The 13,333-nt window shown below is 43.3% G+C and overlaps 1 protein-coding gene across 1 annotated transcript; it reads left to right on the top strand.

The window, feature by feature from the left end:
• Position 1: 1 nt before the first annotated feature.
• On the top strand, positions 2–3,816 carry spata4 (spermatogenesis associated 4). Its single transcript, XM_012834302.3, has 6 exons — positions 2–350; positions 587–716; positions 987–1,105; positions 1,660–1,880; positions 2,226–2,324; positions 3,110–3,816. Exons 1-6 carry the CDS (start codon positions 250–252, stop codon positions 3,196–3,198), a joined length of 759 nt encoding a protein of 252 aa, XP_012689756.1. The 5' UTR covers positions 2–249; the 3' UTR covers positions 3,199–3,816.
• The last annotated feature ends 9,517 nt before the right edge of the window (positions 3,817–13,333 follow it).

Genomic DNA, 13,333 nt, shown 5'->3' with positions numbered 1-13,333 from the left:
TCTATATTCTCAAAGAATGTAACCGTCAATACGCTTAGGTAACTCATCCTTAAACTTTTTGCGTTTGTATTCCAAGCCAGAGGTGGCAGTACAATGGTTTTAGAGCTAGTATGGAGTAAAATCCTGAGGTGGCGATGGAAGCTCGTTGCCATAGAGATGTAAACAATAAAGCCTAAAGTAATACGGTTTTTCTAAGAGGTAAATCGACCAGTTTGGCAGTATTAGTTACATTTAATTTAAAGCGAGATAATGGCTTATGCACAAACTCCCAGGAAGACGGGACTCCCTCGAGAAGTTTTGAAATGGTTGCAAAGTCTTGATTTATCATTTTATCCAAAGAATGTACGCAGGTGAGTTTGTCAACGTTCTTAGTTGGCTAGCTATGACAGCTAGCTAAGCAGAAAACTTTGCTTGCAAGGCTTTTTAAGTTGAGTTGACTGATTTATGTATTGGAAGTACCAAACGTTTGCTCATTAACAAACAAATAAGCTAGGTGCACAGTTACACTGTGCATTAAGTAGTATATGCAATTCATGTACACAGGGTGCATATCATAGCTAACTAACAAAATGGGGATTTGTTCCAGAGACTTTTCTAATGGCTACCTTGTGGCTGAGACGTTTTCTTGGTATTATCCAGAGGAGTTCTCCATGCACTCCTATGGCAACGGGACTTCACTGGCCGCCAAACTGAGCAACTGGGCCCAGATAGAAAGGGTAAGAGAAGGTGTCTCTGGAGACGAACAGCATTCCCTGGCGCATTATTCAACTCTTAATGAGAATGTAAAAAATAAAAAAAAACGTGCTTCCGAAATAAGGACCAATTGAGGTCATATATTGAAAAACATATGACGTTATTCCTAGTCAAATATAGGCCTGCGTGGGTCAGGTGTGGATTTAGCAGTTTCTGTTCCCTGAAATAGTGAAATGTCATGATAAAGGAAACAGTGATTACTCCCATTTACTGTATTGTTTTTACGTTTGAAGTTTTTCACAAAGCATCACATCCCCTTGCCAAAGGAGGTCATTGATGGCACCATTCACTGCAAGCCAGGGGCTGCAGAGATTCTGGTTCAGGAGATTTACAGCATCTTGACCCGCAGGCGGTAGGTGGAGTCTGTCTGTCCCGTTTCTAGAACACGTTAACAGTGCGTGAAGAGCCATGTCAGATTGCAGCTGTTTTAGGAATGAATCCTCTTTTGATGTGACACGAGTGGGGATCCATTCCAGAGTCAGGTGTTATCTAGTCTTCTGCAGCCACAGATAAACCTCATGACCTGTGCTGTCTTCAGTGTGCACACAGCTATGCTGTAATGCTGTTGGTCACATGCCTTTCCAAATATTCACATTAAACTGTTTCTCTGTCGTACAGTTGTAAGTAAACTCTTAAAATAAAAAGGGTTCTTTATGAACTCACTCTCTGCTGGACTGAAAAAGGTTCTGGCGAAGCATTTTTAAAGAAACTATCATCAGAGGGTTAAAAAGACTGTGGTTTAAAAAAAAATACTTCTATTGTTAAAAACTTCAGCATGGCAGTGTGCAAAAGCTTTGAGCATTGAGCTTTTTTTATTTCTAGATTTTATTTTTGAGTCATTCTAGGAATATTAGGGGTCTCTCTTGCTTTGGTTCCCGTTCCATATTTCCATATCCATTCCTGTAGGCTGAAGATGTGGTTCGGAGGAGAAGTGGACTTCTCTGACCGCAGTTACCAGGAGCAGCTGCCCATGGTGGCGCGCCCCACAGCCTCCAAGGCCATAAAGAACAACCTGCGTCTCTCAGAGATGATAGCCGAGCCCAACATCAGCACCATTCAGGGCAAGATCCAGGCCATTGTAGAGCGCCACCTAGAGGACAGGAGGCTGGAGCGCCTGCAGGACCCGAGTAAGATTACCCGGACATGAACGGACACACTATACTGAAACTTAGATATACACACACCATATACCACACACATTCACTCACAGCTTACACACAACTTAGACACATCCTCATTACTCAGCACTGACAATGCAAGCACTAGCAATGATTTTGCAGCACAAACCACAAACGGTTACAGGTGCTATCAAAATAAGGGAACTCCTATCAAACACAACCCCAGCTATGCATGGAATTTGTCTAAATACGTTTAAAGATATTGGTTCCGGTTTGGCCATCTTCTCACGCTCGTAGATGATCTGCTCACCTCAACCCTGTTTGTCTGGTTCTTGTGCCCCCCCCCCCCCCCAGAGCGTTTTGGGGTGAAACCCACCCTGGGGGAGCGTGCAGCTCGCCGCCCACCCTCGGCCAGCCAGTCCAGACAAGGCTCCCTCTCCATCCCACGACCTGGTGAGCACCACCCTACAGCAATGATATTACTGAGGGTCTTTTAATGGAGTTCTCTGTGAAGATATCCTATTATACTACAACAGCAAACATGGTTGAAGGATTTATCTTCAGCTCTCCATTTAATATATCTGATAACATTTTATTTATCTGCTGTTAAAAACGCAGACAATGATTTAATCTGCAATTAGTTTATATCGGCCGAAAAAATTGTCTCACCGATGTACCAGTTGGGCTCTATTCTACAGCAGTACTGAGGACGTATTACTGGGGTTCTTTTATGGAGATATTATACTTAGGTTCTTCCACTAGGTTATTCTTATTACATACACATTTTGTAAAATTGAGTAAATTGCTCCTCACGGTCCTCTAGCTGTCTGTTCAGTCTTTGCACTCTGGTGTTCATACACAGTCCTGGCTCTGTAAATGGGAAGCAAATAGAGTGGCTTGGACCGAGCCCTAAACAATCCCATGCAATCAAGCATGGTGCTTCAGAAGCACCGAAGGAAGGGGTGTAATTTAATTGACTGTTGAGCTCAAACATCAACAACTGTTCCCTAAACTGAATTGCAGACTGCATGCTTAATTGAGAGACTACTTCATAGTATGACATGTTTTTCTACTGGTCCTCTCATTGAGATATCTCACAATACTACAAAGGGGCTTTTACTGTAATACTGAGGTTCTCTTTACTGAAGTTCCCCTTTATCTGCCTGTGCTCCATAACATGTCACATCACATAATGTTACCTCACATTAATGCTGCGTGCTGATTGGTCCCTGTCACAGACTCCACGGGCTCGGTCATCAGAAGGAGGGGGAGTGTCAGCTTTAAGGAGATGGACAGCTGTCAGTCATCCAGATCTCTGTCCTTTTAGAGACTGTTGTTGAGGATCAATGGAAACAAACTCTGGCTAATAAATATTCTATTTACAGGACCACTATGTCAGGAGCACTCCTAATAACTAACGATGGGGCTGGTTTATAATTGAATACCAGAATTATGTTTGTGTGTTTTGAGTCCATGTATTAATTATAGAAATCTTGATAGTATTATGGTAATAAGGTATTGAAGTTAAAATTCATTTGAAAGCTTAGTTTCAGATAAAGAAACATTTATTTGCTTTGCTTTCTTGTCTCAGCCGGTTAAATAATTGATTGGCCAACAGATGATGGTTATTGGTCAGGATTTGAGTACATCAAGTGTATCTTGCTGTTGTTTGGTTGAAAGATGAGATTTCAGTCCTGTTTAGCACAGGCAATTTATGACAAGCAGGTGAATCGCACGCTCTCTTCCACAGTTAGTCCACAGTCATCCAGCAGGTGGCAGCATTTCCCCCTAAATAGCACCTTGTCACAGCCAGGGTGGTAGCAAAAACAACACCCACCAAATTATACCGTCTGAGTGTAAATGTCCAGATTAATCACCACATTACCACACACATGATAAAGAATCATGTATAAAATGCAGGCCATGATAAATAAAGGATTTTGATGAGAAAAACTAGTGGACATGATGTGTTGTGTGTAGTTTCCTTCAAACAATAAGAAGGATGTGATTGTATCACTACATGTCTACTGAACGACTTCTATACACTTATATCTGCTCTCTTTTAATTTGTGTGTGTTTATGGAAGAGTCTGTGTGTGTGTTTGTGTGTGCATGCATGTGTGTGTGTGTGTGTGTGTGTGTGTGTCTTGTACTTGGAATGCTCTCAAATGCTTCATTCAAAGCTCTGAATGTCCATGTTGTTGCCATGGTTATTCTACAGAATAAGTTGCCATTTTAGAATTGGCCCTGGACCAGTGTTGTCTATTCAAACACCATCTCTCCCTTCTCCCTCTCTTTCACTCCTACCCCCCCCTTCTTTTTTTCCCCTCCTCCACATATATCTTTTTTACTCTGATCATCGTCTGCCCTCATATTGCCAGTCTGTAGTTCTCATCTGTCTGGATGCCTGCTCCTGTGGAGTATACATCCCTGCACCTCTCTCCTAATCCCTCCCTTTCCCTCTCTCTCTCTCCTTATCTCTGTGTGAGTGTGTGTGCATGAGTGTGTCAGTGTGTGTGTGTGTGCGTGAGTGTGTTAGTGCGTGTGCGTGAGTGTGTTAGTGCGTCTGCGTGAGTGTGTCAGTGTGTGTGTGTGTGTCACTGTGTGTGTGTGTCTGTCTGAGTGTGTGTGTGTAAGTGAGTGTGTGAGTGTGTGTGTGCGCGTCAGTGTGTGTGTGTGTGTGTGTGCTCAGATGGTGTAGACATGTTGGACACACCCAGTTGGCTCTGTAATGTGGTTCTCAGGCATAGCCCTGCTGCCATCACTGTGCCTCTCTTCTCGCTGTGAGCCGGGGCGCAGATCGCCCTGCTCTGTGTGGCTGTGCTACAGCGCTCTGTGTGGCTGTGTAAGAGCGCTCTGTGCTGGGCTGCTCTGTGTGGCTGTGCTACAGCGCTCTGTGTGGCTGTGTAAGAGCGCTCTGTGTGGCTGTGTTACAGTGCTCTGTGTGGCTGTGCTACAGCGCTCTGTGTGGCTGTGTAAGAGCGCTCTGTGTGGCTGTGTTACAGCGTTCTATGTGGCTGTGCTACAGCGTTCTGTGTGGCTGTGTAAGAGCGCTCTGTGTGGCTGTGTGGCCTCTGGTGAAATGATCAAGGCTGAAATGATTATTTCAGCTGTGTATGGATTATAAGGTTTAGGGTTTAGTTCACTCTATGTGTGTGAGTGAGTGATATTTTCAGAGGTGAAATAGGCGATGGGCGAGTGTATGTGTCAGTCTGTGTGTTTGTGTAAAAGATGGCAGAGAAGGGTCTGTGTGTGTGTTTTTTTTTTATTCACTACATATGAAGAGTTTACGTGCATGTGAATAAACACATAATGCACAGAAAATCCATAGGCTCAGTGTGTGTGTGTGTGTGTGTGTGTGTGTGTTTTCTATATATTTTCTTTGTTTGCGATAGGAAGATAGGATGGTGAGGAGTCGTCAACGGAGAATGAACAAGTGCACTTTTGAGAAAAACACGATTGAAAATCTAGAATCAAATAACCACCAATCTATGAAATGTATTGTCATATTGATTTATTTTATGCATTTATTTAATAAATAATATAATTGTAGTATTTTGCACCAAATCATACTAATTTTATATTATTTGACGCAAAAACCTACATTTGTGGACATGTCAGATGGACCTTTGGCTTTGTCCTTGTTAATTCTCCATTGATGGAGTGTGTGTGTGTGTGTAGTTATGCTTTTCTCCTAAAAGCGGGAGAGCTGAATGTAAAAATAAGAGCATGTGTCTGTACACAACAGCATTGTTTCTCTGGGCATGTGTCTATTTTATCTGTGTGTGTGTGTGTGTGTGTGTGTGTGTGTGTGTGTGTGTGTGTGTGTGTGTTTTTATGTCAGGGCAGTACGGTTTGTGTGTGTGCATATGTGTGTCTGTGTGTTAAATCTCTGTTGTGAGTATGCTTTTCTAGTGACAGCACAGACGAGACCTGTGTTTGTGTCTGTGTGTGAGAGAGAGTGTGAGAGAGAGAGAGTGAGTGAGAGAGCAGGGTGTGGCGCGAGGTTCGGAGTGTTTGTTCCATTTCTCTGGGAGGCATGAGCATCTCCGGCTGGTTGCTATGGTAACAGCGAATGGCCGTCCAAGACACTGTAGCAGGCAGGCTGTGTGTTCCTGTGCATTGCCTGTTCTCTTGCATGAAATAAACTCACACAGAAACACACACACATTCACCAGTACACACATATGCATGCACACACACACATACACTCGTCCTAGTCATGTTTTCTGATGCCAGAGAGCAGCACGTAGATGCCCAGCCATCTGCTCAGTTTTTTTTCTTCTCATCTGTGCCCGCTGTGCCGAGAGGAGGGGGGTGGACGTGTGTGTGTGTGTGTGTGTGTGTGAGAGAGAGAGTGTTTGTGTGTGTGTGTGTGTGTGTGTGTGTGTGTGTGTGTGTGTGGACTGAGGGCATGGCTGCTGATATACCCACCACCCCCCTCTCACACTCCTGTCATCAGCCCACATTTAAGATTTGTCACTGTTATTTTTAGCACTCTGTCTGCTGCTATGAATGCAAATAAATAATTTAGACGGAACAAAAACATATTTTTGACATTATTCCCATCGTAAACAGAGCCGTACCAGTGGCTTTCCCATGAACCAATGTGTCCAACTGATTACAGGCAACACTTCAGAGAGGCACCCAGACCTCAGGTGGCTCTAGAACTGATCTGGCCCTTCTCGGGCACAGGTCTGACAGATCCAGGCTAAACCAGGGCCAGATCCACGGCTGTTAGACCCACTGCTATTAGACCCACTCTAGACCAGGGCCAAATCCACTGCGATTAGACCCACTCTAACCAGGGCCAAATCCACTGCTATTAGACCCACTCTAGACCAGGGCCAAATCCACTGCTATTAGACCCACTCTAGACCAGGGCCAAATCCACTGCGATTAGACTCACTCTAGACCAGGGCCAAATCCACTGCGATTAGACCCACTGTATGGGCTAAGTCTATACTTTAAGCCCAGAGGGATTGCTGACCGAGCACTTAATTGACGCGCTTGTTAGATGTAAAATAAGTTCCAATTTTGCGTTCTCTTTCTTGGTTATGCCAACTTTATTTCTCACAGTAAGATCCAATCCATAAGCATGTCCATACATCCAAACTTGCATCTTATATACATGTAACAGACCTTTGCAAATACAAATGAAGCGGTCAAAAAGGTGTGTGTGCTCTCCCTCAGTCAAGCAACACCTGATACCTGCATGAACTTTCACACCTATATGGTGTGAGCCCAATTAAAATGGAGCGCCATCTAGTGTCCCACACAAGATTAAAACATGAACCCAAATGGCTCCTACACCCACTCTAGACCAGGGCCAAATCGACTACTATTAGACCCACTCTAAACCAGGGCCAAATCCACTGCTATTAGACCCACTCTAGACCAGGGCCAAATTCACTGCTATTAGACCCACTCTAGACAGGGCCAAATCCATTGCCGAGTCAGCTACTGTCTGGGCAGACAGTGTGTATGAGATTGTGTGTGTGAGAGATGGTGTGTGTGAGAGTGTGTGTATGAGATGGTGTGTGTGAGATGGTGTGTGTGGCTTGCCGCTAAGGGAGCAAAGGATTGTGGATATTGGAGGATATAGAGATCTTTTCTCAGTCTATGCTAAAGACTCATAGCAGGATGCCCTTGTAGCTCAACTGGTTAAGTAAGATTCTGACAGAACCAAGGTCATGGGTTGGATTCCCAGAGTGCACACGTTCAGATGAAAACATGCATCTGTACAATGTTGTAGGCGTAACTGATAGCTGATTGGAGCCTCAGAGAGGCTTGAGGTATGTAGCAAGGTCTTTGCACCCACTGGTTCTGCTCAGTCTCAGATTGAGGGCTATGTCTAGACTTAACTCTTCAGAGAGCACCTCCTTTCCTAACTTGCACTTCCTCTCCCTTCCTCTTCCTTCCCCTACCTCTCCGTATCCTTCTTGTAATGCTATCTCCTTTAACTAGTACTTAACTCGCACTTACACAAGTAGTTACACAAGTAGTTACACAAGTAGTAGTGACACAAGTAGTTACATTCCTGCACTTTTTTTCTTATGTAAAGAAGTATTTATTTATTGTTACACTAGGTCTCTATTGCTCGTAGCTTGATTGTTCTCTCATTTGTACGTCGCTTTGGATAAAAGCGTCTGCTAAATGTCTAAATGTAAACTTTTATACAGTCAGCCTGCCAGGCTTTATGCCTTAGCCAACCAGGCTTTAACGCTTTCTCAGCCTTTACACCTTTTGCAACTGTAAGGCTCTAAGTTGTGGGCTGAGAATCTTTTGGTTTGTGAAACACAATTAAATTACTCTGCAGTAAAGGTGTGGTTCAGTGTCTACAGAACATGTATTTTAAAACATTCTAGGGTTGAAGTGTTTTCCGAATGTTTACACTGGACCGAATGGTCATACTGAGCACGTGCAGCAGCCTGGCACTCAGTGCCTGAACCAGTTAGGTCTAACATGCTGTTAAGCCCCATGGCAGCATTGTAGCCTCTGAACTTTTCTCCAGAACTAGTAACAGGTTGTGTCCGTGGAATATTCCAAAATCTAGAAAACGGCGTTGCTATATCCTGAGCAACACTATTCCTAGAAGAAACCAAAAGAAAGTAATGGAGGTATTCACATAACATTGTATGATTGTATGTATCCAGAAGAAATGACCCTAGGTCAGCCTACCTAACAGGTAATAGTATAGTATTAAAAGAACAGGGACTAAGTCTGAGTTCCTACATTTCTTAATTCGGTTTACCAGGATAGGATCCTTTAATACAATATTGTATCTCAACAAAGGGAGGATGAAGGATACCGAAGGATGAACATGCAGAAACCTTCGCCCACTCCCAGTTCCGTCACAGGGCTGGAAAGTGGTTCCTTACACAACAAACAATGCACACCCAACTCTACATTTATGAGAGAGAACAGCCTCCAAAATGTCAAAGCCAACACCACCCTCCATAAGGACACCACACCCCAAACTGTCCTCTTGGTGTGTTCCCATGAGTTTCCCATAAAATGGATTGGAAGCCCATTCTTTCGTTAGGCAATTGTAAAATACTACTACAACTTTGATATTTCAAATTGAATTGAATTTGCGAAAATGTCTAAATCCCGTTTTTCTCTCACTCCTTATTATGGGGTACTGGGTGTAGAATGTTGACGGGGAAAATAATTGAAACGATTTTAGCGTAAGACTGCGACATAACACATAACAAGCCCTTCATGACCTTTCTTCCTGCAGTCAGCACCCTGCTTTACTTTATATGGACCCCCTTTCACAAACACAATCTGGTCATGTCAGATAAAAACTGTAATCTGTAATCGATAATGAATTGACCTTCACATTTACTTGTCAATCAAAGCAAAGTTCTGGGTGTTTTCCTTCCCACATGAAACAGCATGTTAGGGAATAGTGAGCGTGAACCTCCATGAGACGAGAGACAGTCAGTACTGCCAGCAAAGATTTTTTTAGTATAGTGACTAAAATAGAGCAATAATTCATACAGTTCAGTATAGTTAAGGTCATGCCAGTTAACATAGCTATCTTAGCTATCCAACTCTAGCTTAGGGAGCCGTCGTTAACAGCTGTGGTGTTAACAGGTGTGTTAAAATGACCTAATTAGCTGCCGAGTTATATGTTTGGGGGTGAAGCAGTGAAGCTGCTCAGGCACCCTGAGTGTTTCTACCTTTCCTATTATAACTGCACACAAACACACACTTTCTCACACATACTGTATGCACACACACTCTCTGTTCCCTCCAGTTCACTATAAAGACATCAAGACCTTGAAAGGTTGGCAGCATGTTGTTTCCCTCTGTGTGTGTTTGTGTGTGTGTGCGTGTTTGTCTGCATGTGTCTGCTTGTCTGTGGAGAGTCTATATGCATGTGTGCATGAGTGTTTTTGTGTGTTTTTGTGTGTGTGTGTGTGTGTGTGTGTGTGTGTGTGTGTGTGTGTGTGTGTGTGTGTGTGTGTGTGCGCGTGAGTGAGTGTGTGTGTGTATTGTGTTTTGTGTTTCTGTTGTGTTTGCCCATGCATTCATGCAGGGTATGACTTGCTGCATATCAAGAGCAGTGGGTTATGTAATATGCTGATGCACGGTTCACAATAAGGTGACGTTTTCTTTGAAAGGGAAGATGAACCCTAGGGTTTCTCTGTTCACGATGGTGACGTCTTCATCCCTTGAAGCAGCCGTGTGTTTCTGCTCACGATGGTGACGTCTTCATCCCTTGAAGCAGCCAGTGTGTTGCAGCGATGGTGACGTCTTTATCCCCTGAAGCAGCCAGTGGGTTGCAGCTAATAATGACAACCCACTGCACTAGCTGCCGGCTGACCACTGCCGTCATGTCTGCTGGTAGTGCACTTAAAGAGCAGGTATGGATTTTTATTTTATTAGTTATTACTGATCACTTATACTTACTTTCTTGTAGCCAAAGTAGCCATCCGCTTAATTAACCTTGATTACATGCAGAAATATTCTCAATATTCATATGTGTATTCATACTCAAATCCCTAAAAGAACAGTTGTGCCCTTTTAATGCTGCTGCTGCTGGTGTGTGTGTGTGTGCAGTGTCTGTTTGTGTGTATGTGTGTGTGTGTGTGTGTGTGTGAGCGTGTGTGTGTAGCTCTTTGGAGATATGACCTCCAACCCTGACGTGAAGGAGATGAGGGGTCTGATCTGTGATACTGTGGTCATTTTGATCTTCTTTTCTTTCATGTTTTTCAAATGAGTTATAACCTGTGAGTCTGCGTTCCTCTCTGATACTGCTGTGATCTATGGTCTTCAAATGCATCATTTATGGGGACATTGCCCAGAAAATAAACACACAAACACACTCACAACACACACACACACACACACACACACACACACACACACACACACACATGCACCCACACACACACACACACATGAAAAGCATTCACACACACCACACACACACACACACACACACACACACTAGAATACACACAGACACAAGGATGGAAATGACAGTGTGTTGACTCTTTCTAGAGGTACACATGCAGATAGTCTGAGCCATCCTTCTGTCAGAGAAGAGGAACAGACGTGAGAAAGTGAGGATCTGGTCTCTCACACTGCTGATTGGACCAATCAGATCACACTGCTGATTGGATCAATCAGATCACTCTGCCTGGGGCAGAATCACATAGCCTGTCTAAAAGACTCAAGCCCTTTTCACAGTTAGACATTAGTCAGTCCACTATTTTTTGAGTATACGCCTGAAGTCAGCCGTGGGAAAATCTGGTCCAAATGTGGGGGGTAAAGTGGCCAGGGCTGGAAATGCTTGTAAACAATCTGTTGCCCGGTGATTTAAGAGCTTGAAACAGTGATGCAGACTTACAACAGAAAACACCTAAGATGGGAGGTGCCTTCGTTCAGCTGTACGTCCTTGAAGAGGAAAGACAGCTTGGTTTCCATTGGCTATTCAACCAGTCCAGTACCAAACATTAAAGGAAGTGTATCCAGACTGTGTCATCACACGTGATTTAGTGACTCACGACTGTCGTGCCTTTTAATGATTTGAATGGCAAATCCCTTAGCCATGCAAATTATTTCATACAACTTTCAATGACCAGGCTTGTTTTTCTGGTTTCCCATAACACTGACGTTTATGAACGCGCTTTTTCACGTTTACAAACACACACACACACACACACACACACACTTTGCTTTCATGGATGTAATGACTTCTGTGCCCTCTCATAACATGACGCATATTTTATAACCCCCTCCTTTTCATGGACAACACTCTTAAGTGAACAAAATTATCCAAAATGACCAAACTGATTTTGGGATACAACTCATCATCTGCCAGAGCCACACTGACTGCGTCTGGAACTATTCCATTACGTTTCAGGGGTGGCTCCTGCAGTGGAAATGCACACAGCGGTTCAAGTCGGCCTATAAAGAGGCCCTTGAGTTCCTGCGGTGGAAAACCACTTATTGACTGTGTTCCCCGCGTGTCTGGAACTATGTAGTGACATTGCATTTGGAAAGGAGGCATGGTTACCTGTTAGATCCAGAATACATTTAAAGATTATTTTACTAGTCTATAAATCACTCAATAGTCATGCACCTGGATATATGGTATAACAGACATGCTCTCAAGGTACACACCCAGTACATCCCTGAGGTCCTCTGGCACTGAACTCCTAACAGTTCCAAAAGTCAGGACAAAGAGACATGGAGAAGCAGGTTTTAGTTTCTATGCCCCCAGCCTTTGGAATACTCTGCCAGAATACCTAAGAATGGCTGGATGGAAACGGTGGAAACCTTTAAACATGCACTTAAGACATACCTCTTTGATCTCGCCTATCATTTATCTGTTTATTTATCTCTGGAAAATGTGGGTCTCTTAACAAGTGTTTGTATTTTGAGATCGTCAAATTCACACCTAACCTGGCAAGCGCACATCCTGAGTGAGTGAGGTGAGTGAGCTTGTAAACAATCTCCCGCGACCTGCGCATGTGAACGTCTTGGTGGAACGTCTTTGTGTTTAGTGCCAAATTTTACTTCTGGACTGCATTCTGCAACATTTTCAAGCAGGGTACGTTTTTGGAGAACATTATACACATAGATGTTTCTACTGGTTGTTTTCATATTTCATATCAGCATTCTTTACACACACATAGGTAAGGTCATTCTTGCGCTGAACTCTTCGTGTTAATATGTGTCAATATGAACTCATGAATATGAACTCCTTCATACAAAGTTGCACAGGCACCCTGAGGGTTTCTACCTTTTCCCATTATAATTTGTAAGTTAAATCGAGGAGACTATAACATCAGCTAGATAACTAGCTATCATTTTATGTAAATGGAACTCTTCCATTTAAATCGTTTAGTTATTACAAGTTTCCTTAGCTAGCTAGTTAGCTAGCATAACTAGGTAACCATAGCAACCAGCTCTCTTTTATCATGCTGGTTCATTGATCCTGTGGGTATGCTAGCCTACTCAGTAGCTCAGCCAGATATAACTAGCTAGGATAGTGAATTCTAGCCTACAACGTTAACCTACAAACTTGAGCTGCAAATCCCTTCCATTGAAAATGATTGCTTTTCCACAGATGGACGAGAATAGAGAAGGAGAAAAGGAGCGAGAGCAAGATGGAACTGGTGAGAAAATTAAACAAGCAGAAGACCATAGTTCTGGCCAGAAATGCGATGTGTAGTTCATTAAAAAATGATGTGTGTTTGTGCAAAGAGAGAGAGAGGAGAATGGAGAGCGAGGGAGTGCAAAGAGGGCAAGAGCAGGATGAAGAAAGAGAAGACGTGCAGATAGTGCACCACCTGGAAGAAGCAGGTGGGGAAAAATACTTAATACAGTAGATAGGGTTACATTTGTTAATTTCTCTTCCTAAAACCCACTAGAGGACACTATTTAAAAGAATATTTTCAAACATTTCCTCTGGGGTACCATGCCCCCAGACCCCCCTAGTTT

Source organism: Clupea harengus, chromosome 6 (genome assembly GCF_900700415.2).
Source record: "Clupea harengus chromosome 6, Ch_v2.0.2, whole genome shotgun sequence".
NCBI classification, from domain to species: Eukaryota; Metazoa; Chordata; class Actinopteri; order Clupeiformes; family Clupeidae; genus Clupea; species Clupea harengus.
The sequence above is the reverse complement of the archived record's forward strand: the minus strand, read 5'-3'. Positions and strand labels throughout refer to the sequence as shown.

Excerpts from the sequence above, each read along its gene's own strand:
- spata4 (XM_012834302.3), top strand. The coding sequence starts at position 250 with ATGGCTTATGCACAAACTCCCAGGAAGACGGGACTCCCTCGAGAAGTT. Across the intron at positions 1,106-1,659 it reads AGCATCTTGACCCGCAGGCG|GCTGAAGATGTGGTTCGGAG; the intron begins GTAGGTGGAGTC and ends CCATTCCTGTAG. Across the intron at positions 1,881-2,225 it reads GGAGCGCCTGCAGGACCCGA|AGCGTTTTGGGGTGAAACCC; the intron begins GTAAGATTACCC and ends CCCCCCCCCCAG.